Consider the following 24,490-nt stretch of genomic DNA (forward strand, 5'->3'; position numbering starts at 1 on the left):
GGGCTCTAAGGATGGTGCCTCCACTTGCCTCCCCCTTCATCCCAAAACCTTGCTTTGGCTGCTGTAAGGGAAACTGAGGAGATCGAAGTCCGTAATCCTTTCCATTACAGCTGCACATCATGGCCTCCTTGCAGCGAGGAATCCATTCCTCCTATGTATGAACACTCATTTTTCAGAGGAACTTATCCAAGATTATCTAGAATGGGCCCATTAGGTGTCTGGGTCTTAGTGGGGACAACCTCCCTGCTCCTGCCCCCTTCCCCCATACAGCAACACTGGCTTCCCTCCCCCCACTGAAGGACGACACAGCGAGAATTGCACTCCCTCCCTCCCCCTCTTCCTCCAAGGCCCATTAAAGGCTCCCGTGGCTTCTACAGCCCATCGATCCGAGCCGTTTCCAGCTAAGTGCTGCTGAACTCCAACCCCAGGGACCAAGGGAGGGAGGGAGGGCAAGCTTGGCTCATGAGAGAACTGATGGGGTTGTGGGGGTGGTCTGGTGTCGCTCAGGAAGAGGAGGCGGCTGGCATTCGGGACTGGGCAGTGGAGAACTGGGTTAGACACGGAGAAGGGAATTGGGAGGCAGAGGTACTGATCTCCATCACTGAGAGCTAGCAATTCCCCCCAGGAGAGAATGGAGGCTTGGGGGCTGGGAGCCAGGAAAGCTCCTAACTAGTGTCAGGGCCCCTCCCTCCTCTCCTGCAGCGTCCTGTTTGCTAGAGGAGGAGGAGAAGCCAGGACAGAGGAGCTGCTGCTGCTGCTGCTGCTGCTGCTGCAGTGGGGAGCCCAGGCACCCCGCCCCGGGGAGGATCAAGGGGAGGGGCCAGGAGAAGGCAGCAGGCCGGGCCGGGCTGAGGGCAGAGTGGAAGGGGAACCTCCCTACGACCATTGCTCCATCCCCAGCTTGTGGGGAGACCCGGGTCCCTGCTGCTGCCCCGCCCCTCAAGGCCCAGCCCCCTAGCCTCAATCTCCTCCCCTGCGCAGAGCCCAGCCCCAGCCCCACAGCTTTACTCCCTACTCCCATCCCAGTAGCAGCCGCCACCTGGCCCCTGGCAGTCCCTTCCCGGGAAAAATCCCTGTTCTGCCCGTTGGAGTTTAAGCCCCAACCCCGGTCCCTTGGCCAGGGGGGCCCCAGCCCAGCCCCCTCCCCTGCCAGCGCTCAGGCCCTCCGTTTGCAGCTCTTCCTCCAGCTCAGCCTGGCTCTCTGATCCCCTGAGGCTGCCTCAGCCTTGCTTCTGGCCCTCAGAGCCCCTTTTCCTCTCTGACCCTCACCTGGCACGCAGCCTTCCCCCTCGGCCCCCTCCTCTTTCTCCTCAGCCCGGTCTGACTTTGGGGCTGTGCCACCTCAGCCTTGATCTTGAGCTGGTCCTCTCTTGCAGCTGCATCCTGGTGTTTCTGAGGCAGATGCCCGCCTGAGTTGGTCAGGCAGTCCTGGCAGCCTGTGCCCAGCCCTGCCTGTACAGGGCTGAGTGCTTAGAGCATGGCAGCTGGGGTAGCAACCTGGCTGCCTTTTGCCAGGGCAGCTGCTGTGGGCTGGCTCCCCCTAGCTCAGCAGCCACTGCCTGCTGCCCCCCAGGGATGTGAGGCCCGCAGTGATGAAGTGCTGGTGGTGAATGTCAGTGGGCGACGCTTCCAGACGTGGAAGAATACGTTGGACCGATACCCAGATACACTGTTGGGGCAGCTCAGAAAAGGAATTTTTTTTTGACCCAGACTCGGGTGAATACTTCTTTGACCGGGACCCGGACCTCTTCAGGCATGTCCTCAACTTCTACAGAACTGGGCGCCTCCACTGTCCCAGACAGGAGTGCATCCAGGTGAGCCTTGGGCCTGCTTGAGGGAAGGTCACCACTTGCCTCAGTATATAAAGTTGAGGGTGGGGTGGGGAATGGCATGGGCAGGGAAAAGAGTGTCTGGGGACCCCAGCAGGACTCTGCGAAAGACTTCAGGGCTCTCCCTGGGCAATCAGAGAAGGTGGCCCGATCGCTTCAGACAGGGCCAATATTTTCTTGGGAGAGAGGGGTGGGACTCCACCCATATTCCTTCTGTCCCTGTCTGGGCAGCCCAACAAATTTAGATGCCGCCAGGGGTTTCCTGGCAGCAAATGGAGAGGGTCAGTCTCAGGCTCCTACTCAGGGTGACTGCTGGGCAGTCAGGGCCCAGCCTCCCCAAAGAGAGAAAATGGCCAGGGCCAAGGAGATTGGGAGACTTCCTCCCTAGGGCGAGGGGGGGGGCACATTGAGAGGGGCAGTTGCCCCCTTGCCCCCCCCTCCTCTCCTCTCCAGTTCCTTCCTGTCCTTCAGGCTTTTGATGAGGAGTTAGCATTCTATGGCATAGTGCCAGAGCTCATTGGTGACTGTTGCCTGGAAGAGTACCGAGACCGCAAGAAGGAGAATGCCGAACGCCTGGCTGAGGATGAGGAGGCTGAGCTGGGGGGTCCTGGAGGGGCTGGGGCCGACTGGGCCTTGCCACCTGGCAGCCCCTTTCGCCAGCGCCTGTGGCGAGCCTTTGAGAACCCACATACAAGCACCATGGCTCTGGTATTCTACTACGTGACGGGCTTCTTCATCGCGGTCTCCGTCATCGCCAATGTCGTAGAGACCATCCCCTGTGCAGCTGGTGGCCGGGCTGGCTGGCGGGAGGAGCCCTGTGGGGACCGCTTCCCACTGGCCTTCTTCTGCATGGACACAGCCTGTGTGCTCATCTTCACCGGGGAGTACCTCCTGCGGCTGTTTGCGGCGCCCAGTCGGGGCCGCTTCCTCCGCAGTGTCATGAGCCTCATTGACGCCGTAGCCATCCTGCCCTATTACATTGGGCTCTTTGTGCCCAAGAATGACGACCTGTCTGGGGCCTTTGTGACCTTGCGTGTTTTCCGGGTCTTCCGAATCTTCAAGTTCTCCAGACATTCCCAGGGCCTTCGGATTCTGGGCTACACACTCAAGAGCTGTGCCTCTGAACTGGGCTTTCTCCTCTTCTCCCTCACCATGGCCATCATCATCTTCGCCACCGTCATGTTTTATGCTGAGAAGGGCACTAGCAAGACGAACTTTACCAGCATCCCAGCTGCCTTCTGGTACACCATCGTTACTATGACCACTCTTGGGTAAGTGACTTGGACGGAAAGGATGATGGCTCTGAAATTGACAGGTGTGATGACAGTTCCCATGTCATAGAGGGGGTCTCAGAGAGGCTGAGGGATAAATGGAGTCACTGAGGGATTTGTTCTGAGGGGACCTAGGTGGTATCATGCTTCTTAGTCAGGCCTCCATAATCTCTCAGAAATGGCCAAGCCATGGAATTCCAGAGGCTCGGGGAAACTTAAGAGAGCCTTGATTTCTTCTTTTTATTTCCCTCCAGATCAATTTTATTCTCTTTCAATTAGTGTTTCTTTTTCTCCCTGCCCTCCCCACTGAACGGTTAAGAAAAGGAAAATCTCCATGAGAAACACGCAGCATCAAACAAGCCAGATGCCCACGTTGGCCATGTCCAAACATGTGTGTCTCATTCTGCATCCTGAGTCTGTCCCCTCTCACGTTTCTGCACTTGCTGCCTGGCTTTCCAAATGGCTCATGGTGGTTCTAGAGGTGGAAAGGGCATTGGGCACTGGGGCAAAGAGAAGGTGAAGGACTTGGCCCAGGTCACTCGGGAATTACCAGGCAGGCACTCATGTGGATCTCCAGCAGGGCTCGGGGTGGGTGTGCATGTTGCGGAAGAGTCTTTGAGCAGTTCTTCATTGTCTGTGTATAGTCAGCTGAGGCCACCCACCCAGCAGAGCGGATCCAGGCCCCTGCGGGTGCCTGACTCTTCCTCCACTGTGGCATCTCCAAGTCAGATAGGAGCTTAGGGATAGAGAACATGTCATTATAAAGAAGGGAAAGCTGAGGTCCTGAGGGAGCTTGAAGTCCTGCCACGTGGCTTTGAGGAAGTGTTGTCTCCAATGTGGGCTTTGGTTTCCCTCTCTGTCAAATGTCTGGGGTGCACCTGCATATCACAAATGGCTTTTCCCGAGAGGGTTAGACAAAGAGGGCACTAGGTCCCCCGTCTCCATTCCCCCATCTGTTCCTTTGCAGTGCATTTAGGGTTCAGGTCAGTGAGCAGTGTTCAGCGAGGACTCCTTCCACTCGGCCTGTGAGGCCGACGGAGAGCCCCAATCCAGCATTGGGTGTGTGCCTGCAGGTACGGGGACATGGTGCCCAGCACAATTGCTGGAAAGATCTTTGGCTCCATCTGCTCACTCAGCGGGGTGCTGGTCATTGCCCTGCCGGTGCCTGTTATTGTCTCCAACTTCAGCCGAATCTACCATCAGAACCAGCGTGCTGACAAGCGCCGGGCCCAGCAGAAGGTGCGACTGGCAAGGATCCGAATGGCCAAGAGCGGGACCACGACAGCCTTCCTTCAGTACAAGCGCAACAGGGGCCTGGAGGTGGGGCTTTGCCCTGGGTGGTGGGCATGGTGGGGGGGGGGCATGAGGGTTTGTTGCCAGAGTGGCCCATCTGATGCTCCACCCATGTGACCTAGGACCAAGATGGTGCTGAAAGGCCAGCGCTGAGCACACGAAGCAGCTCAGCTTTTGAACAGCAACACCATCATCTTTTGCACTGTCTAGAAAAGACCACGGTGAGATCCTTTCCCGTCTGTCTCCCTGTAAATGCCTGCTTCCTATGCTCCTTCAGGAACATTTCCTTCATTGGGTCCTCCCTGCCATTCCCTGCTCCCTTAGGGCTCTGTCTGCCCCCGATGATGCTTACTTACTCTCTCTCTCTCTCTCTCTCTCTCTCTCTCTCTCTCTCTCTCTCTCTCTCCCTCCCTCCCTCCCTCTCTCCCTTCCTCTCCCTCTCTCTCTCCCTCTCCCTCTCCCTCCCTCCCTCTCTCTCTCCCTCTCTCTCTCTCTTTCTCTCTCTCTCTGTCCCCCTCCCTCCCTCCCTCTCTCTCTCTCTCTCTGTTCTTCTCTCTGTCTCTGTCTCTTCTCTCCTCCCAGTCACATGAGTTCACAGATGAGTCCACCTTCAGTGAGGCACTGGGAGTCATTTCCCTGGGTGGCCAAACCAGCCGGAGCACATCTGTGTCTTCCCAGGCTGTCATAGGCACCAGCACTCGGGCTAGTAGTCTGATCTCTTCTTGCTGCCCCCGACAGAACAAGCAGCGCCGGGCCATTCGCCTGGCCAACTCCACGGCCTCTGTTAGCCGAGGCAGCATGCAGGAGCTGGACACTCTTGCTGGGCACCATAGCCCAGGACCCCAGAGGTAACGTGGCCTTCATTACCTGGAGCCAGGAACTGAAGATTTGGGTAGGGGGCCCTAGGTGCCTCAGGTGCAAATAAAGCTGAATCCAGTCCCTTGTCCACCAAGTGACTCATTCCCACTAAGATGAGAATTTATAGCAAAAGTCAACAGCCATGTGTACCACGGAGTGCCCCCACTCACTGATCCTTTCACTGCCCAGGGACTCTAGCCATTCACCCTGGAAGGAATCTTAGTTATCATTTAGTCTTCCCATGCCCCTCCCATTTTATGGATAAGGAAATTGAGGCTTGGGGGGGGGTCAGACTGACTTACCCAAGGTGGCATAACAGCTGGGTTGCAGATCTTGGGATCCTCCCCTAGGGCCTTCTCTCACTTTCTGCTTCCATCCAGCAGCCGAGCCAGCCTCAATGCCAAGACTCATGATACTCTGACTCTGAACTGTGACAGTCAGGACCTGGTGGCGGCCATCATCAGCATCCCCACCCCCCCAGCTAACACCCCAGATGAGAGCCGGCCACGTTCCCCTGCCAGTGACAGGGGGGAGGGGCCTGGTAGACCCTCTTCAGGCAGCAGCAGCAGCAGCAGGGGGGCCCTCCGGAACTCCAGCCTGGGCCCTTCTTACCTTCTGCACAATGCTGTCAAAATCTCCTCCCTGTGACTAGAGGGCTTCACCACCTTGGATGTTTCCCTGTTTTGTTTTCAAAGCCATATTTGGAGGGGGCAAAGTGTTGCAGATGAGGGACTCACTGACCTTCTCTTCCTGCCCCAAGCTATGCAATGGAATATTCTAGTGGTGGGGGGGGGCCCCATCTCAGTCCCTCTTCAGCCTCCTCCACTGCCCTGAACAGGACAATTTTGTGGTGCAATGGAATGGGGGGGTGGGGGAGTTAGCTAAGTGCTCTAATCCAAGAAGCCAGTTGGGGGAAGGGAGAACCCTAGCTCCACTCATGTCCCCTCTTCTCTGTCCCCCAGAGACATGGACACCATGAGTTGGGCTGGCAGAGGATGAGCCTTTGGGTCTCCCCATAGCCTCCCTATTCCTAGGACCTGTCACTGACTGGGCCAGCAGGAAGGAACCTAGCTGAAATGGGTGTCTCAGGAGGACATGTGTCAGCACCTGGGCTAGCAGAGGCTGCCTGGGAGATGTCAGCCGGCAGAGGGAGCCTCCACCACACTGCTGTAGCCTCTCTCCATGGATTGGCCTTCTTCATGTGGAGACAGGTGACTAAGCTGAACAGCAGAAGGGGAGCCTTCCCCCATCTCCTCCCGTCCTCCTCAGGCACGGAGATCAGCGAGGAAAGCATAGTGGAAAGTGATCCACGGGGTCTTGGCCAGAGAAGCGGAGTCCTGGCCCTTTGGAGCACAAGCTCAGCTCCCTAGGAAGGGAGGTCCAACATCCAGCCTTCTGGTGCCCTCCCTGCCCCCATGACATAGGCAGCAGTAGCTCTCAGCCTAGCTCTTTGATGCAAAGAGCCTCTGCTATCCCGCCATTCTGCCCTTGAGATCCAGCTGAATTCTTGGGGAGAGGACTAAGGGCCAGGAGGAGAGGTGTTTTAAGGTCTCCAGAGCTCTTAGAGCCTGCCTCAGTTTCTCTTCTGTGTCCTAGATCCCCTCCATCAGCTGGGGTTTGCTGCCTGCCTCACTTGCTTGCCTTTTTCCTGGCACGTCTCAGGTTTCCCCACCTGCCCCATGCTCAAAGCCAGTGGCCTACTGGATGCAGTTCAAACCAATAAAAACCTACACACAAATGAAAAGAGAACGTGGCCCACAAGTGGGGAATGGGCCAGGGTGGGGGTGGGGTGTGTGTGCAATATGGGGTACTGGACTGGAGGTGACATCAGAAAGGGCTTGAGTTGGGTTCCGGCAGCCACTCTTTCCCAGTCTGGGTCTCAACTTGCTTATCTGGGAAATGGGTCTGATGCCTGCTTCCCCTGCTATTCCAGCCCAGGCTAAGCTAGCCTGCCCCAGTGGATGGTGGGAAAGCAAGGACCTAAATGCTCTGGCTGACCCACCGAGAGAGAGAAAAAGAGAGAGAGAGAGAGGTCTGGGAAGCAGAGCCCAGGGGCGCTGCCAACTTTAGAAAGCTCATCGAGGAAATGATGGTTTTGTGAGCTTATAGAGGTGCGGGAGCTTTTAAAGGGGGTGGGGGGTGGGAGAGAGGAAAAGGGCATGGGACCTCAGGACACGGAGACCTTGACTACCACTAGGGGGCAGCATGGACCGCAGAATAGCAATGGTGGCTGTGCATGGGTGGGGTGGGGGTGGGGGGACGAATCGGCAAGCTGGTGGGGCGGGGCAAGATAAAGGACCTGACTGCGCGGGGCGTGGGCGGAGCGAGCCTCTAGTTTGACTGACAGGCAAGGGCGAGCAATGAGAGAAGAGCGGAGAGCTCCGCCCCTTTCTCACCTGCGCGGCGAGGCGGGGGTGATGGGGCGAGGGGCGGAAGTGACGTTGCGGAGGAGTGTGTGACACGGCCTGTGGCAACTCGCCAGGCGGGGAGGGGCAGGCGCCCGTGGTGGAATTGCTGTGTCTGGACACTGCGCCTCCCCTCAGTCCCTGGCTGTGGAAGTCGCAAAAGGCCTCCGTGCCCTCCGCTGCTCGCCGAGACGTAACAGGGGGTTTGGGCCCGGACTTAACCCGCACCCCGTCCCACTCTCCGCCCCGCCCGGTACACTGCCCGCCATCAACGACGGGGGCGGGGCGGAGAATGGAAGGGGAGGGGGAGGGCTTTCCTCCCCGGCCAGTGCGCCTGTGCGGGCCGGTCGGCCGCGTCAGGGTGTTTGTTTTTGTCAGTCACCAGGTGGAGCGGGGCGGGGCCTCCAGACTGGAGTCGGGAGGGAGAGGAGGAGGAGGAGGAAGAAGAAGAAGAAGAGGAGGAAAAGTCAGCGGCGGCTGAAGGGCCCGCGCCCCGCCCCCCCGCCTCCCCCCGCGGCTTCCTCAGCCGGGCAGTTCCCGCCCTGCGCGCTCTGCTCGCCGCCCTACGTGGTCAGGGCCTAGCCGGGCTCTCGGTCCCCGGCCCGTGGGCCTCCCAGAGCTAGCCCTCCCCCTCGCCTCGCCTAGCTCTCTGCCCTTCCCTGCCTGCCCCTCCCCATCCGGGGCTTCGGCCTGGCCCCGCCCCTGCTCATCCGGGGCCTCGGGCCCTCGCCCCGCCCCTTCTCCCTTCAGTTTCCCGGGGTCCGCCGGCTCTTTTCCGGCCTCCCCTCGCCTCGCCTGGCCTTGCCCTTCCCTTCCCTTCCCTTCCTTTCCTGCCCTTCCTTCCCTTCCCTTCCCTTCCCGCCGCCGCCACCTCCCGCTCCTCCTGCTCCCGGCCCGGGCGGCGGCGGCGGCGGCGGCGGCGAGGAGGAGGAGGAGGAGGCGAAGGAGGCGGGCGGGGAGGCGGCGCTCGGCGTTGCGGCTCCGCGGGGCCTGGCGGCTCCGGCCTCTCCTGGTCGTCGGCCCTCCCCCTCCCCCCGTCCCCGCCCCGCGCCTCGGGCCGGCCTGGCTCCGGCCCGGCCCCGGCCCCGGCGGCCCTGAGGGGGCGTCGGAGCCGGAGCCGCTGAGCCCCAGGCCCAGGCCGAGCCCGCCGGCGTCAGGGCCCCGGAGCGCCATGACCATCCTGCCCAAGAAGAAGCCGCCGCCGCCGCCGCCCGGGCCGCCGCCCGCCGGCTCGGATGCCGACTCGGGCCCGGACGGCGAGCCTGGCGGCGGGCCCGGCGGCCCGGGCGGCGGCGGGCCCGGCGGCCCGGGCGGCGGCGAGGGCGTCCCGGGCGCCGGACCGTCGTCGGGCGGCCGCCCGCGGGCCTCGCCGCCGCCACTGGCGCGCTGGGCCTCGGGCGCGGGCTCCGCGGCTTCCCGGCCGCAGGCCTCGCCGCCGCCCCCGGGCCCCGGGGGGCCGGCCTCCGCCGGGGCCGCCGACGCGCTGGGTCTGGGCCTAGGCCTGGGCGCCGTGGGCGGCCCCGGCGGCGGTCCGGGAGGTGGCTGCTGCTCGGGCCCGGGCCACAGCAAGAGGCGGCGGCAGCAGGCGGGCCCCGGGGGCAACCCCGGTGGGCCTCCGGGCGTCGGCGTCGGCGGTGTGGGCCCAGGCTCGGGGGGCAGCCCCGAGCGCGACGAAGGCGGCGCCGGCTACAACAGCGAGGACGAGTACGACACGGCGGCGGCCCGAGTCGAGGCCATGGATCCGGCCACTGTGGAGCAGGTACGGGGTGGGGATGAGGGGGGGGGCTGCTCAGGGCTGTTGCTGCGGCCTTTCTGCTGTGATTACTTCGCATACCCACTTTGGATCTGAGCCCCCCCATCTTTGTCCCCTTCGGCCCTGAGGTTCCCATTTTTGTCCGCACTTTGATCCCCGGGGCTCCCCATCTTTGTCCCTTCTTTGATCCGTAGGGGTCCCCATCTTTGTCCCCGTCCCTTCGTTCCAAGCCCTCCATCTTTGTCCCCCTCTTCGGTCCTGAGCTCCCTATCTTTGTCTTCTCTTTGATCCCTGAGCTCCCAATCTTTGTCCCCCTTAGGTCCTGAGCCCCCCATCTTTGACCCCCCTTTGATCCTGAGTCCCCATCTTTGTTCCCTTTTTGATCTCTGGGGCTCCCCATCTTTGTTCCCCCTTCGGTCCTCAGCCTTCCCATCTTGGTCCCCTACTTTGTTCCTGAGCCCCCCATCTTTGTTCCCTCTTTGATCCCTATAACTCTCATCTTTGTTCCTTCCTTTTAGTTAGTCCTTAGAGCCCCCATCTTTTGTCTCTTGTCCTTAGAACCCCCATCTTTGTCCTCTCTTTGACCCCTAGGGTCCTCCATCTTTGTCCCACCTTTGTTCCCTAGGGCCCCCCATGTTTGTCCCCCCTTGATCCCCAGGATCCCTCATCTTTGTTCTGTCTTTGATTCCCTATGTCCCCTATCTTTGTGTTCTCCCCCCACCCCCACCCCGTGCCTAGAGCTCCCTTGCCTTACCGCTTTGCTTACTCCCCTCCTCTGTATCCCCAGGACCCTCTCTGTTCCTTTCTTCATGCTTGGCCCCCAGAGTGCCCCACCCCCAGCCCACTGGGTCCCTTCCTGCTTTTCTTACCCCTTGTCCTAGCACTCCCCCCCATCTTTTCTTATTCCATCCTGGGTCTCCATGACCCCCTGCTTTTCTTACCTAGTGTTTCTCCCTTGGTCCGTAGACCCCCGTGTCCCCCAATTTTTAAATGTCTTAGCCCCCATCCTAGAGTCCCCTGGCTTTTCTTACTACATTTTTGGTCTCTAGCCCTCCCCCCCCCAATCCCTAGAGTCCCCTAGTACCTCCCCTGCTTTTCTTACTCCATCTTTCATCCTTGCTTCTCCAGGGTGGGGGGGGACCCCTGCTTCTGCTTTCTCTTGTAACTTTCCTCCCAAAAAGCCACTCTCTTTTCTTCCTCTCTGTTGGGGTCCTTTTCTTGCCAGGCCGCAGCCTGCCTACTTGCCCACCTGCCTTCTCCTGGTTCTTCCCTGCTCCCCTTCTCTTCCCCTAAATGCTCTCTTGGGGCAGAGCTGGGGCAGGGAGGACAGCAGGATCTCCAGCTGAGTCTCTGTAATCCTTCTAGAATTGAGGGCCTTGACTTCGGTGCCTTGAAAGGTCCCTTGTAGCACCAAGTGCTCTCCCCTCATCTTTCATGAGCCTCCCATCTCGTTACAGTCTATCATCTTTATCTTCTTAACCATTTCTGGGGCTCTAGGAAGCTGTCAGTGTCCTCCTCAGGGCCCCTGAGGAGGGAGCTGGCTGGCAGGACTCTCTTCCTCTGTCTCTGTCCATCGAGCTCCTCAGGACAACAGGGCAGCTTCTTCCCTAGGGCCTTGTCCAAGGATGAAGCAAATGCCACAGTTGCTGGGCTTTGTGGCCTGGGCCAGCTCCTTCCAATCTGGAGAAGAGGTTTCCTCCCCCATCTGCATGGTTCCTGGCCTCCAGGCTCCTGGAGGAACTGTCCTTAGGTTGGGAGCTGCTTTAAGGCCCTCCTGCTCCCAGGCCTACCGGTGGCCAAAATCGGGCAACATTAGCGCCCTGCAGGTGGCCACTGACTGGTGAGGCATGGGGGCATGCCTTTGGTAGGGCCCCTACTTCTCTTGCTGGGCAGCTGGCCTAGCATCTTGGGAGAGACCCTTGATAGTGCCTTGAGGCCCATGATCCCTACTTGTCAGCTTTGGTTCCTGACCTACTTCCTTTGGGGCTCAGGCCCTCTTTTAGTTGTAGGTGGTCCAGTGCATAGAACACCTGGAGTTGGGAAGCTCTGAATCCACATGCAGCATCAGATGATTCCTAGCTGTGTGATCTTGGGCCAGAGATAGTACAGAGTGCTTAGTACAGTGTTTGCCCCTTTCCTACCCCTTCTGTCCTCTGGGGGCTCTTGTTTCTCCTCTCAAGCAGGAGATGGATGGATGGATAGATGCTGGTGTCTTGTCCTTGGTTGGACCGGCCCGAAGGCTGCCTTTGGGTGTGGGGCGGCAGAGGGGGACAAGGATGGACTGAGAAAGGCAGGAGAGGAAGGGGAGCTCCAGGGACCAAGAGGAGCCGTTTGCCCCATTGGGGCAGCCCTGAGCACCACTGCTCAACTTGGATTCCATGTTCTGTTCTCCCTCCCCCAAGCAAGCTCCTGTCACCCCCTAGCAAGGGCTGCTTAGGGGCTCCCAAGAAGAGAGGGGATGGTGAGCCTGGAGGCTCCTTACCATCATTACCTGCAAGGCCACTGTGGGCTAAGGAAAGAGTAGGACCAGGATCTGAGCTGCCCTTGGTGTCCTGCCCCCACTTCCAGGCCTGGCCCAGAGCCCAACTAGCAACTTTCTGGGAACATTGGTTTTTTTTTTTTTTTCTCGTGCCAGACACCAGGTGTCAGCAGCATATGGGCAGCTGGGGGACGAGGGCAAGCCTTGCACCAGGCAGTAGATGTGTCCATGCCCCTTACCCCCTCATCTAGCCAAAAGCCACCCCCATCAGGGGAAGGGGGTCAGCTTGTCCATTTGGACTGATGTGCCCGGGCCTGCATGGTGCTCCTATTTCCTCAGCCAGCAATGCAGGGCCAAGAAGCTTGTCTGTGGCCATACCACGCCACATGCATGTGTGCACTCACCCTACCTCTTGGTGATCTTGGACAAGGGGAGGTTCACTGGTCGGAGGCTCCCAGGAGTTGGAGTGCTTCCCGTATTACGGGGCTTTGTGGGGTAGCTCCCCAATTCCCTCCCTTTGCCGTCTTCTGAGTTCTGACTGACTGCAGTTGGGTAGCAGAGGCTGAGGCTCAGGCTGTGCCAGTGGATTCCACCTGGGGCTGGAGCTAGAATCCTTTTTCTCTGCTAACGTTGCAGCCACATCTGCCTGCCTTAGTTCCCATTCTGCCAGGATTGGGGTGGGGGGGTTCCCTTTGGGCCCAGGCTGAAGGACTCCTAGTCTCTGTGCCTCTCCTTCAGCTCTGGCAGAAGGAATAAAGACAAGATGACCACTGGGCAGCTCCTCTTAAAGCCCTGCAGGCCCTTTGGCCAGCCTGGCCCCACACGGAGGTTGGGCAGCCTCTGTGGGGCCAAGGTGGCCAGGCTGCTCCAACTGGCTGGTCTCTAAGCTCTTGCTGTCTCTCATCTTCAGCAGGAGCACTGGTTTGAGAAGGCCCTTCGGGACAAGAAAGGGTTCATTATCAAACAGATGAAGGAGGACGGGGCCTGCTTGTTCCGGGCAGTGGGTGAGTTGTTGCTGCTGCTGCCGCTGCTGCTGCTGTCCTGTGGGCTGGGGAGGCAGGAAGGAGGAGCCTCTCAGGAAATGCCTCTGGTTCCCCCACCCCTTCCCCTGCCTTTCCCCACCTCTCTGTGCCCCTAGAAAGGTAGAATGATTGGGAGCTTGTCCTGCGGCCCTCCGTACCGCTGGGCAGTAGGGGCCTAAGAACCACTGCCCCGAGCTCCATGTGGCTCCTTGGCTGCATGATGCTTTGTGTGTCTGCTAGCTGCCTGTCTGGTGGGGCTGGTGCACATTTAGTCTGTCCTAGTAGCTGGTGGTGTTAGAGTTCTGGACTTGGAGTTGGGAAGACCTGAGTTCAAATCCAGCCTCAGACAAATCCTGGGCAAGTCACTTAACCCATGTGTGCCTTGATTTCTTCCATGGCAAAAATAGGGGGAACAGCCTCTCCCTCCCAGAGTTGTTGTGAAGATCAGAGAATCACTATTTAGAAAGCACTGAGCACAGTGCCTGGCCTCTCTAGAAGGTGCCACAGAAATGCTTATTCTCTTTCCTGCCAGGTGTATGTATTGGGGGGTATCCCCTGAGGTGATGCTGGGCCTGAGGGGTTACCCTTCTCTCTCTCATGCCAATCAGTGGGTCTTTATTCAGTGAGAATGAATCGCCTGCTGGCTGGAGGCAGTCCCCCTGGCAGATGGTGGAATGGGGCAGGCCAGCAGCCAGCCAGGCCTTTTTCTTGGGAAATGCAGCTGTGCCTCCTGCCCATCCGAGTTCTTTTAGGATCCCTAACTCTAAAGCAGCTGCTGGAGCCATGGGGGCAGGTGGTGAGGCTTGCTTCCTCAGCCTCCGCTGGAGGAGGTGGGGAGGCTGTAGCCATAGGCCTCTCTCTGCTCTGGGAGGACTTTGCCCCAGGACCACACGGGCAAGCTACTAGGGGCTTGGAGTGGAGCTCAGATTCCTGATGGGATAAAAGAGCATGGGGGGCACTTGGGAGGAGCATTATCTGGCTCTGGCTTGGAGATCCATATGGTCACTGCTGAAGGGAGAATTTGGAGCTGTCTCCAAGCCTGACCAGGGGGATCTGGCTCCCTCGGGACCCCAGGAAGCCATCCACTTGGGACCATAGGCCCGTTTGGAGCTGCAGGCTCGTCTAGCCCAACTACATCCCTTTACAAATGAGGGAGAGCAGGGTTCCAAATCTGACTCCCAATCCCATTATTCTTTCTATGCTAGCCTATGGCCCTGTCCTGCCCTCCAGTCCCCCATGGCCTGGCATCAGAGTCCTCTCCTGGGTACTGGCAGGGTGTCTTACCTGCAACAGTTCCTTGGGAAAGTGAGTGAGTGTACATCATCCTCTCCGCCGTGTGGGCTCGGCAGGACCCTGGCAGTCTGGCCTTGTGCCCAGCCCTTTTCCCCTCCTAGGCCCCAGCTCAGCTCTAAATTCAATCCTTGGGGGGTGGGGTGGGGGTATGTGGAGAGAATGGACCCTTCTCTGGGCCTCTTCCTCTCTGAGGGGGTTGGACTCCATGTGCTCTAAGGGTACTTTGTAACCCTTGAAGTGTGGGAGGAAATGGGATCCGGAATGTTCTGTGGCTTGTCTCTGCAGGGGGTGTGTGGGGGGGGTCTGTCTGGAGAGGAAGGAACCTTCCCTCCGCTCCTTGGTTTCCATCTGCTGATGGACATTCATTTATTGAAGTATAGGCTGTGGACAGGGACAGCTAGGGGGCACCACAGTGCCCTGAGCGCTGTGCCTGGAGTCAGGAAGACCTGAGTTCAAATCCAGCCTCAGATACTTCCTAGTTGTGGGACCCTGGACTAGTCACTTCAGCTTTGCTTCAGTTTCCTCAGCTATAAAATGGGGATAATAACAGCCTTTATCTTCCAGAGTTGTGAGGATCAAATGAGATAATATTTCTAGATTGCTTTGCAAACTTTAAAGTGCTACATAAATGGGAGCTTGTTACTATGAGGTGCTAGACTGACAGGCCTGAGGCCTCACTTGCCCAAGGGGAGCCATCCCTGCCCCCAAAGAGCTTGGCTTTCAGATGAGGGCAATGCCACAGAGAGCCGAGTATAGACAGGAATGAACACAAGGCAGCCTGGGTGGCAGTGGGGAGGGGGGCGGGCCTACAGTGTAGCCAGGGATTGATTCTGAGAGGAGAGGGGAGGGGCGGAAAGGAGGCCACTTGGATTGGTAAGGGGACTTGGCGTTGGATTTGTGGTGGTCAGACTGGCACTTGAGGAAGGTCACCTTGAAGAGTAGGCAGGACTATTACAATAGTCTAGGCGTGAGGGCCTGCCCGAGATGGGGAAATGACTCAGATAACACTGGCGTTTTTGAGTGGGTGAGATGGGTAGAAGGAAGCCGGAGTTCTGTTTTGGATGTGTTGGGGTGGGGTGCCTATGGCAGTTCCAGTAGGAGAGAGCCTAGAATTGATTCTCCATGGGAGTCATTGGAATCGAGATGTCATTGGCATGAAGTCATTGGTTGCTGATGAGATGGGGGGTGGGGGGGAACCTAGACACACCTGCACTGAATGAATGTGACCATCTCAGGAAAACCCAGAGAGGAGAGATACTCGAGAGCAGGGAGGGGGCTGTGGTGTCCAAGGCTACAGAGACTGGGAGCGAGGCATTTGGGATGGTGCCAAGGGTTTGTGGGATGAGAAAGAGCATGGAAGTGAGGCTAGGCTCCTCCTTTCTTGGGGGCTCCTCTTCCCACATTCCCTTGGCCAGCCAAGCTCTTGCCTTGTGGACATAAGTAGCTCCTACCAATGTGGGGGAGGTTGCTAGCCTGACCCTGTGGGAGAGAGAGGAGGAGTGGTGTTCTCTGCCAAGGCCGAGAGCCTGGATTGGGCTTGCTAGGGAAACCAGCTTGGCAAGGGCCCTGAGCACCTCTTTGTCCCATTGGATCCCAACTTTCTCCTCCTGATGGTGGAAAGAAACTCTGGCCACCTTCTATCATTTCCTCCAGAGCCCTGTCAGCATCAGCAGCTTTGGGAAGGAAGTGAGGGGAAGCAGCCCTATTTCGTAGCTGAAGAAACAGAGACAGGAACAGCCAGGACTGGGACCCAGGACCTTTTGCAGTCATTCCAGTGTGAGGCCTCTGGCTCTGAGTAAGGGTGGGGGGCAGGGCACAGGGCTGGAGGGCTGAGCCTACCTACCCTCTTGCTTGAGGAGACAGGAGGGCTAGGCACTGGAAGTCTTCCTGAGTGGCCCAGGGTTGTTTCCATAGAGATGAAGAAACAGAGCTAGGGTCTGGGCCATTAGGAGAATCCCGGTCCTGACCCTGAGCCCAGTTGGGGCGTCCCTTCCCTCCTCAGGTCTGAGAGACAAGATGACAGATTTCAGTAGAAGCCTTAAGGTTTAGGGTAGGAGGACCAGTCTTAGCCCTTCTGCTCCTGGTCCCCTTTGGAAGTAGCTTGGCATAAAGAACGAGGGGCTGTTTCCATCAAAATGTGTTCTTTGATTTGCTCCCCCACCTCTGCACAGCCTCGGAATGAGAGAAGCAGAGAAAGGGTCTTGACTAGGTCCTAGTCATTTGGACTAAGGGCTTTAGAGGAAGAGGGCTTGACAAGGGGCAGTTCTGTTCCTTTCCTGCTGCACCCCCAGTGGGGTGGGTACCCAGGCTTCTGACAACTTGCTGGAACATCTAAGCCCGTGGCAGGTTTCCATTGGCAAATGGCTTACCACTCCCTCACTTACACTACACAAAAATAGTGGAGGGTGGGAGCCGTTCTTCTTTCTCTGACCACCATGTCAGGCTGCTGCTGCCTCCCTAAGGTTGTGCTCCCTTGGCAGAGCTGTGCCTAGATGGTGGGCACAGCCTCAGTGCCCCCCCCCAAGCCCAGGTCCTTTCTCAGAAGTTGGGCACCTTCTAGGCTCAACCCTCTGACCTTTCTCCCCCAGCTAACTTTGACTCCTTGGAAGCCTGCCTTTTCCTAGGCTGGACTTGTTCAAGGGGCTGGCCTGAAGGATGTGGTGCTCACTTGGTGGAGGCCTCAAACTCCTCTCTTCCCCCCACCCCTCTTTCCCATTTCACTGCCCCGGGACAGTGGCGGTTCTGAATGGACCTAGAAAGAAGGGAGGGCGGTGATATCTCTTCCCACAGCACAGCTGGTAACTGAACAGTAAAATTCTGGGATTGGGTTGGATGGCAAGAACCTGCCCTGGTCCTGGTGTGCTGTGAGACCTGGAACCTGGGCCCCTCTTGGGGCCTGTTTCCTCACTTTGGCTTCGCCCTCCTGAACCTCTGACTTTGTACCACCTTTCTGCAGCGGACCAAGTGTATGGTGACCAGGACATGCATGAGGTTGTCCGGAAACATTGCATGGATTATCTGGTGAGATTGGGGCCTGCTTGGGCTTGCTGGGGACCTGCTCCTCCCCTCTTTGTCCCCTGCTGAGTCTGTGCTCCCTTCTCCCCCAGATGAAGAATGCTGACTACTTCTCCAATTATGTCACTGAAGACTTCACCACCTACATCAACCGGAAGAGGAAGAACAATTGTCACGGGAACCACATTGAGATGCAGGCCATGGCGGAGATGTACAACCGGCCTGTCGAGGTGTACCAGTACAGTACAGGTAGGGCCAGTGAGGGCCATGGGGGGGGGTGGCAGGGGGAGCCGGCCTGGGCCCTGCCCCACCCCATCCGTCACAGCACAAGTATCCCCGTCCCCCCAGAGCCCATCAACACGTTTCATGGCATTCAGCAGAATGAGGACGAGCCCATCCGGGTCAGCTATCATCGCAACGTCCACTACAACTCAGTGGTGAACCCCAACAAGGCCACCATTGGTGTGGGGCTGGGGCTCCCCTCCTTCAAGCCAGGGGTGAGTGAGCAGCTCTTAAGCTGGACCCAGCTGCTCTTCTGTCTACTGTCTGCCCTCCTCCCCTTTCCTATTCAGGCCTGTCTTTTTACACAGGAGTGTGCACACACCCACGTAGACACATGTACATGCACATAAACTCAGAACCAAAAGGGCCTCTGGAAGCCATCTTTTCTCTGTGTGTCCACAATAGTGGTCTCTGGACTCTCCCCTGTACCTCCCTCAGTTCATTCCATGTTTTGTTGAAGGGGGGAGTTGTTCCTATGGCCTCCCTCCTTTTGGCCCTGCTGACCTTTGGGAGGAGGTAGATCCCTGGGGGATGAGTTGGGAAGGCTGGGGGGGTGGGGGTGGGAAAGGGGGGGGCGGGGCGGCGGGGAGAGGACCCTTAAAATGTCTTATTTTCCCAGTCTGCCTCAGAGTCTTGATCACCACAAGGGAAGGAGGCAGTATGTGGGCAGAGAGAGAGCTGGGACCCCAGTCCCTGGCCTGTGTTCAAGGGGGCCTCGTTGAGTTGCTACTTTCTGCTGCCTGTCTCCCCTCCTGTCTTCCTTTGCAGCCTGGGACCACCCTAGTTAGCAGCAGGCTAAGCTGAGGCCCTACCTGAAAGGGTTGGGGGGAGGTGGACCTTAATGGCCAAGGGCCTTGGTGTTGTTGGGTTGCCCTTCCCTTTGGGATGTCATGACCCCACTGTTCTTCCCAGGCCCCGTTCATGCACCCCACCCCCACCCCCACCCCCCCTACTGAGAAGCTGAATCTTCTGGCCAGAGGCTCCTCCTCCCCTCCCCCCCCCGGGTGGGCAGCCTTATTTCTGCCCTGACCTCGCCTTTTAAATGTCACTTCCTTCTGTCTCCCCCTAGTTTGCTGACCAGTCTCTGATGAAGAATGCCATTAAAACATCAGAGGAGTCGTGGATTGAGCAGCAGATGCTAGAGGATAAGAAGCGGGCCACGGACTGGGAAGCCACCAACGAGGCTATTGAGGAGCAGGTAGCCAGAGAGTCTTACCTGCAGTGGCTTCGGGACCAGGAGAAGCAAGCCCGGCAGGTCAGGGGCCAAGCACAGGTAGGTGGTCTTGCCCACTGAGGCCAGGGCCGGGGGAACAGAGGCTTTGGGTGCCAGGCTTGGCCTGCTTCTCGGTGAGATTTAATCCCACGGGCATCCACTACCCTTTCTCCCAGCCCCGGAAAGCCAGCGCCACTTGCAGCTCGGCCACAGCAGCGGCCTCTAGTGGTCTGGAGGAGTGGAGTGGCAGGTCCCCCAGACAGCGGAGCACCGCCCCCTCCCCTGAGCAGCAGGACCTTCACCCAGAGCTGGGCCCCAAGCCACCCTCACCAGGCCATGCCCTCACTCTCGCCAAACCCCCCTCACCCTGTGCACCAGGTCAGTGTTTCCTGGTGACCTGGCAGGGTCTTTGGGGGGGAGGGGGGTGGCTCTTTGTCTTTCTGGGTGGGGCCTTCTGACACCCATCCGTCTATCTTAGGTCCAAGCAGCCAGTTGGTGACGGGAGGAGACCGAGCAACGTCCCCCCTTGTGTCCCTGTACCCTGCTCTGGAATGCCGGGCCCTCATCCAGCAGATGTCACCTAGCGCCTTTGGTAAGGCCCTTTAGGGCCCAGCATCTCCTTTCCCCCATCAGGCTGCTGGGTCCCCTCCTGCCAGGCCTCATTTCCATTCTTCTCCCCTTGCCCGCCAGGTCTGAACGACTGGGACGATGATGAAATCCTGGCTTCCGTCCTTGCCGTCTCCCAACAGGAATATTTGGACAGTATGAAGAAAAACACAGTACACAGAGACCCCCCACCAGACAAGAGTTGATAACCAGGGACTGGAGCCCCCTGCCTGCCCTCTCCCCTTCCTTCTGCCTTCCACCGCTCTTCCCTCCCCTGGCCTGGCCAGTCCTTGGGGGATTCTCGCACTCTGGTCCAGCCTTGACCACCCTTTGGATCACATGCCTCTCTCCACCACCCCCTCTACCCTTGCCCCCAGCTCCCTCAAATCATGCCCACCTTCTTCCTTGAGCTCCTCTGCACCTAAACTCCAACATGGATTCAGTAGCGGAATGAATGTGGGCAGGCCCTGAGAAACACCAGAGAGCCACAGTGGCCCCTTAGACACCATTGTCCCCACAGCCTTTTGGATACGCCTATCAATGGAGGGAAATTGTGCCCACCATCTCTGCTGCCCCCTCTTGGGGGGGTGATGGTGGGGTGGGGGAATCCATAGAACACCGCCCCCCCAGCCTGGAAGACGTCTGAGTCATCAGCGTTTGGGTGTCTTTACCCCTTCTCCCTTTATTAAAATGTAATTTTATCTTCTAAAAAAATTCAGATCCTGGCCCAGCTGCGTCCTGGGGGCTGGGGCCCTGGGCTGGACCGGACGGGTAGCTCCTGTCTTTTCTCTTTCTCCTCTTCCTCCTCTTCCCCTCCCCCCCTCTACCTCTCCCCATTTCCCTGTCTCTCCATCTCTCCGTCTCCCTCCCCTCTCTCTTTTTCTCTCTCTCTCTCTCTCTCCCCCATCTCCCTCTCTCCTCTCTCCCTCCCTCTCTCCATCTCTCTCCCCCCCCCCCCTCTCTCCCCCCTTCCCATCTCTCCATCTCTCTCTGTCTCCATCTCCCTCCCTCTCCCCCTCTCTGTCTCTCTCTCCCTTGCTTGCTCTCCCTCTCCCCCTCTCTCCTTTTAAGGGGTGGGAAGGAGTGGTAGGGCGGGAAGCAGGTGCCTTGAGACTGGGTACCCACCACCCCAAACCACAGATTTTGGACAATAAAACTGACCTGTGTCCAAAGTGACTACCCTGGGTGCTTTCCCCCCCCCCCCATTTCTCTCACTGTCTCAGAGCCTGGGTATAGAATTGTTTAGCTGCTTCCCTGGACTTCGGAGAGGAGAGAAGGGCATTTGTAGCCCCCACCCCAAGCTGGCAAGCCAGGGCACAGCACCCCTCCTCCCCCCACCTTGGCAGAATAACCCTGCTGGCGCGGCGCTGGGCTGAGCTGTGCTGGGGGGGCCCCTCTCTGCGCTCGGCCTTTGTCTCTTGTGGGGGGGCGAGGGCAGGCCCAGTTTCTCAAGGGCCTAGCTCTCCCCAGACCCTGGGTCGGGCTGAGGTTGCCAGGAGATTCTATTTCCTCCTCCTCTTGGCGCCCCCCACCCAAGAGTCTCGTTTCCTGGGAGACTTGTGGGGGGAAGGGGACAGCGGAGGCCATGGAGGCTGGGCTACCCTAGCGTTTGAGAGTGGGAGCTAGGCCGATCCCAGAGGGATCGCCTGCCGGGCTCTCCGAGTTTGGGGTCTCCAGACCCGCCACAAAACCTATTTCTGCTTTAATTAAACCTCTCAAGTCACGATTCGAGAAAAATCCTTCCTTGGCCCCCCTCCCCTCATTTGCATTCAGGCCCCGACTCGGAATGAGAGGAGGCCTGGGGCGGGGCTGCCATGCAAATGTCTGGTTGCCGATTGGCCCGGCCGGGGAGGGCGGGGCGTTCGGGGCTGACCTCTCCGCTGGCTCGGCCGCCCGGTGACCAGTAGAGTGCGAGCCTCCGTCCCGGGCGGAGCCGGGCAATTCGCTTCAGCGGCCAGCCCCCCAGGCCAGCCGGGCCATGCTGACCAAGGGCCCCGAGGCGCTGCCTCAGCTCCCGTCCCCGGAGCCCCCGGGCCGGCCAGGCAAGGGCCAGGAGGCCCTGGAGGCTACCTACCGCCTGGGGCCCCTGCTGGGCAAGGGCGGTTTCGGCTCCGTCTTCTCTGCGCACCGCCTGGCCGACCGCCTGCAGGTGACTGCACCCCACCTGCCGCCTTCCCTCGGATCCCCCCCAACCCGCCCCTCTCCTCGGGTCTCCCCCCTCCCAAACCTCTCCTGTTATGACCCTCGCTCGCCCCTCCCCTCGGGTCCCCTCCTCGGATCGGCGCCGCCCGCCCTTCCTCTCGGGTTCCCGCTAGGATCGCCCCCTTCCATCTCTTCTATTCTCCTCCGCCCCTCCCCTTGGCTACCCTCCCCCCTCCACCGCCCCATCTCCCCAGTCCATCCCTCTCCACGAATGTCCCCCGCCCACTCTTCTCTTCCAGTCTCCCCTTCGATCTCCCCCGCCCATCCCTCTCCTCGGATCTCCCCCGCTCGCCCCTCCCCTCGGATCTACTCCCTCCCTTGCTTCTCCATCATCTCCCTGGGCTCCTCGTCTTTTCTCTCAGGTTGCTGTGAAGCTGATCCCCCGGAGCCGCGTCCTGGGCTGGGCCCCCCTGGTGTGTATGCTCCCCATCTCCTTCCCCCGTGGGTGACTCATCTCCTCTTTTAAGGGGCTGTCTGCCCCTTTGCCCAAGGATGGGCTAGGTCTGCATCCCCGAAGGGGAGAAGTCTGTAACCCATCTGTGGGAGTTCATAGTTGACCAGGTTGGGTGAGTGTCCTAGGCACCATCACTCACCTCCATATTGGGGCATGTTCTCTCTGGGACCTGCTCTGGGCACAGGACACTCCCCCTCAGCTGTAGGACACATTCTTGTGCATGTGGGGAAGGGGTGCTTGTGTTGAAGACATTCCCTTGTAGGAAGACCCTCCCCCCTCCCTTTATCTGGGTGAGACATGGGAATTTTGTGTGTCCTTGGGCTTCTCTTGTGCTGCTGGGTGGGAATGTTAATTGGTGATAATGAGATCGAGGACCCTTAGACTTGGAGAGTACTGAGTGGCTCATGGTCCCACAGGTAGAAAGTGGCAGAGCTGAAATTTCAACCTTGTCTCCTTGTCTTTTTTTTTTTTTTTGGTGAGGCAATCGGGGTTAAGTGACTTGCCCAGGGTCACACAGCTAGTGAGTGTCTAGAGTCTGAGGCTGGATTCAACTCAGTCTTTTTGAGGCTAAGTTCAGGGCTTTTCCTACTGCTGTCCCCAGCTGACTCTTGAGCAAGAGACAGGTTTGCACCCCCTTATATATGCACATAGAGGAGGGAGGTTTTCCCTCTCCAAGTGGGGAGGCTCCTCTGTGATGCAGCTCTTCCCTGTACTTTCTGCCTTCCTGCAGTCTGACTCAGGCCCATGCCCACTGGAGGTGGCCCTGCTGAGGAAGGTCGGGGCTGGGGGTGGTCATCGGGGTGTGATCCGACTACTGGATTGGTTTGAGACCCCTGAGAGCTTCCTGCTGGTGCTTGAGCGACCAGAGCATGGCCAGGATTTGTTTGATTATATCACTGAGCGGGGACCCCTGGGAGACAGCCGCTGCCGCCGCTTCTTCAGCCAGGTGGTAGCTGCTGTGCGCCACTGCCATGCCCGAGGCGTAGTCCACCGAGACATCAAGGATGAGAACATCCTAGTGGACTTGAGGCGGGGTGAAGTGAAGCTCATTGATTTTGGCTCTGGCGCCCTGCTCCGGGATGAGCCCTACACTGACTTTGATGGTGAGAGCCCAGGCCAATGGTGTTTGGGGATTGCTGGAGTGGATGAACTCAGGACAGGGCAGTCTAGTGCCTGGTGAGTCTCAAACATGGGTCCCTGGGCCTTCTGGCTTTGTAGGAACAAGGGTGTATAGCCCACCAGAATGGATCTCGCAGCAGCAGTACCATGCGCTACCCGCCACTGTGTGGTCCCTAGGCATCCTCCTTTATGACATGGCCTGTGGAGACATCCCCTTTGAGCATGACCGGGAGATCCTAGGTGCTCGACTGCGCTTCCACTGCCATGTCTCCCCAGGTAAGGTACAGTTCCTGGGATTACTCCCATGCCCCCTCCCTCCCCTGCCCTTTCCTTCCCCTCTGGGCCACAGACTTGCTGCCTAATTCTCCAGGTTGTGAGGCCCTGATCCGACGTTGCCTGGCCCCTGACCCTGCCAACCGACCCTCACTGGAGCAGATTCTTCGAGACCCTTGGATGCAGGACGGGGAGGAGCACTTAGCACTTACTTCGGAAATCCTGCCTCCTCTCTCTGGTGAATCCACTGTCTCCTGTGATGCCAGTACCCCAGAGTGGCCAGCTTTCTAATAGTGGTGGAGGAGGAACAGAAGCATGTATACTTGTGGTCCCCCAAATGGGACCAGTCTCTTGAGGCTGCACTGTTGACCTGGTTTTACAGGTTGTTTAGAGATGCTTCTCTGGACCTCACCCAAGGGACCTACTAGCCCATTCCCCATTCTCCTAATTGGGCTTTCAAGGATGGATGGGGACTTTTTCAGACACTAGACCCCCCTCCCCCATTCCCCCTTTCCTTTATAGGTTGTTTAGAGATCCCGAGGTTGGGGTGGAAAAGAAGGCTGGGAGCTTAAGGCTTTCTTCCTCCTGGCTTCTTCAAACCCGGACATTTCCTTGAAGCAGCTGCCCCTGCCCCTGCCCCTGCCCCTGCCCAGCCAGAGGGCCTGTGTCGATGATTGTCTAGTGAGGCTGACTTCTTCACCTTCCCCCTATGAAGGCGGCTGCTGCCTCCCGAGGCTGTGCCAATACTTTGGACAATTGGCCACGGTTGAACCAGAGGACGCCGGGAGGGGGAAGGGAGGGCGGTCGGTGGCCAGCAGGCTCTCAGCCCCTCGAACCTGTGCATAACATTAAAACGAGCCCTAGGAGGCCCTTGCAACCCCAGGCCTGGACTAGGCTGTGGCATCGATCTCTCCTAGAGGGGGGCCTCCGGGACTGGCAGCGGGGCCTGCCCGCTGAGGTTTTCGGGGCGCCGGGCGTGCTTCCGACCCAGCCAACCTGTTGCCCTGGCTCCCCGAAGGCTGGAGCCGGGACGGGGCGAGGGAGTCGAGGGGGAGGGCTCCTGGGTGGTAGCCAGCCAATGAGGACGCGGGGAGCCCGAGGGGGGGGAGGCGGGGGGCGGGGC

The 24,490-nt window shown here is 58.9% G+C and overlaps 3 protein-coding genes across 5 annotated transcripts; all 3 read left to right on the plus strand.

The window, feature by feature from the left end:
• Positions 1–65: 65 nt before the first annotated feature.
• Positions 66–7,000, plus strand: KCND1 (potassium voltage-gated channel subfamily D member 1). Its single transcript, XM_020976572.2, is given in 7 exon segments — positions 66–1,675; positions 1,677–1,814; positions 2,301–3,100; positions 4,174–4,420; positions 4,516–4,614; positions 4,976–5,241; positions 5,632–7,000. Coding segments are annotated over 7 exon segments (2,016 nt in total). The 5' UTR covers positions 66–1,477; the 3' UTR covers positions 5,900–7,000.
• A 728-nt stretch (positions 7,001–7,728) lies between these two features.
• Positions 7,729–20,037, plus strand: OTUD5 (OTU deubiquitinase 5). 3 transcript variants are annotated; one of them, XM_078147929.1, is made up of 10 exons: positions 7,729–7,909; positions 8,035–9,415; positions 12,799–12,892; positions 17,160–17,224; positions 17,311–17,467; positions 17,567–17,715; positions 18,570–18,773; positions 18,890–19,091; positions 19,192–19,305; positions 19,404–20,037. In XM_078147929.1, the coding sequence occupies exons 2-10, from the start codon at positions 8,828–8,830 to the stop codon at positions 19,523–19,525; spliced, it is 1,695 nt and encodes a 564-aa protein (XP_078004055.1). In that variant the 5' UTR covers positions 7,729–7,909; positions 8,035–8,827; the 3' UTR covers positions 19,526–20,037. The 3 variants fall into 3 exon arrangements, with proteins under 3 accessions (XP_078004055.1, XP_020832194.2, XP_078004056.1); XM_020976535.2 differs by having other exon boundaries at positions 7,729–9,415; XM_078147930.1 differs by lacking the exon at positions 7,729–7,909 and having other exon boundaries at positions 9,299–9,415; positions 12,802–12,892.
• Positions 20,038–20,253: 216 nt separating this feature from the next.
• Positions 20,254–24,249, plus strand: PIM2 (Pim-2 proto-oncogene, serine/threonine kinase). The gene is made up of 5 exons (XM_020976598.2): positions 20,254–21,468; positions 21,884–21,934; positions 22,706–23,078; positions 23,194–23,370; positions 23,465–24,249. Exons 1-5 carry the CDS (start codon positions 21,298–21,300, stop codon positions 23,656–23,658), a joined length of 966 nt encoding a protein of 321 aa, XP_020832257.1. The 5' UTR covers positions 20,254–21,297; the 3' UTR covers positions 23,659–24,249.
• Positions 24,250–24,490: the final 241 nt, after the last annotated feature.

The sequence above is a fragment of the Phascolarctos cinereus genome, unplaced genomic scaffold, assembly GCF_003287225.1.
Source record: "Phascolarctos cinereus isolate Bilbo 61053 unplaced genomic scaffold, phaCin_HiC Scaffold_8;HRSCAF=390, whole genome shotgun sequence".
Lineage (NCBI taxonomy): Eukaryota > Metazoa > Chordata > Mammalia > Diprotodontia > Phascolarctidae > Phascolarctos > Phascolarctos cinereus.

What these genes read in the sequence shown, in the direction of transcription:
- OTUD5 (XM_020976535.2), top strand. Translation starts at nt 8,828, where the DNA reads ATGACCATCCTGCCCAAGAAGAAGCCGCCGCCGCCGCCGCCCGGGCCG. An exon ending in ATCCGGCCACTGTGGAGCAG is followed by an intron (nt 9,416 to 12,798) that starts GTACGGGGTGGG and finishes TCTCATCTTCAG; the next exon opens with CAGGAGCACTGGTTTGAGAA. An exon ending in TCCCCTCCTTCAAGCCAGGG is followed by an intron (nt 17,716 to 18,569) that starts GTGAGTGAGCAG and finishes GTCTCCCCCTAG; the next exon opens with TTTGCTGACCAGTCTCTGAT.
- PIM2 (XM_020976598.2), top strand. Translation starts at nt 21,298, where the DNA reads ATGCTGACCAAGGGCCCCGAGGCGCTGCCTCAGCTCCCGTCCCCGGAG. An exon ending in GCCCTACACTGACTTTGATG is followed by an intron (nt 23,079 to 23,193) that starts GTGAGAGCCCAG and finishes CTGGCTTTGTAG; the next exon opens with GAACAAGGGTGTATAGCCCA. An exon ending in CCACTGCCATGTCTCCCCAG is followed by an intron (nt 23,371 to 23,464) that starts GTAAGGTACAGT and finishes CTAATTCTCCAG; the next exon opens with GTTGTGAGGCCCTGATCCGA.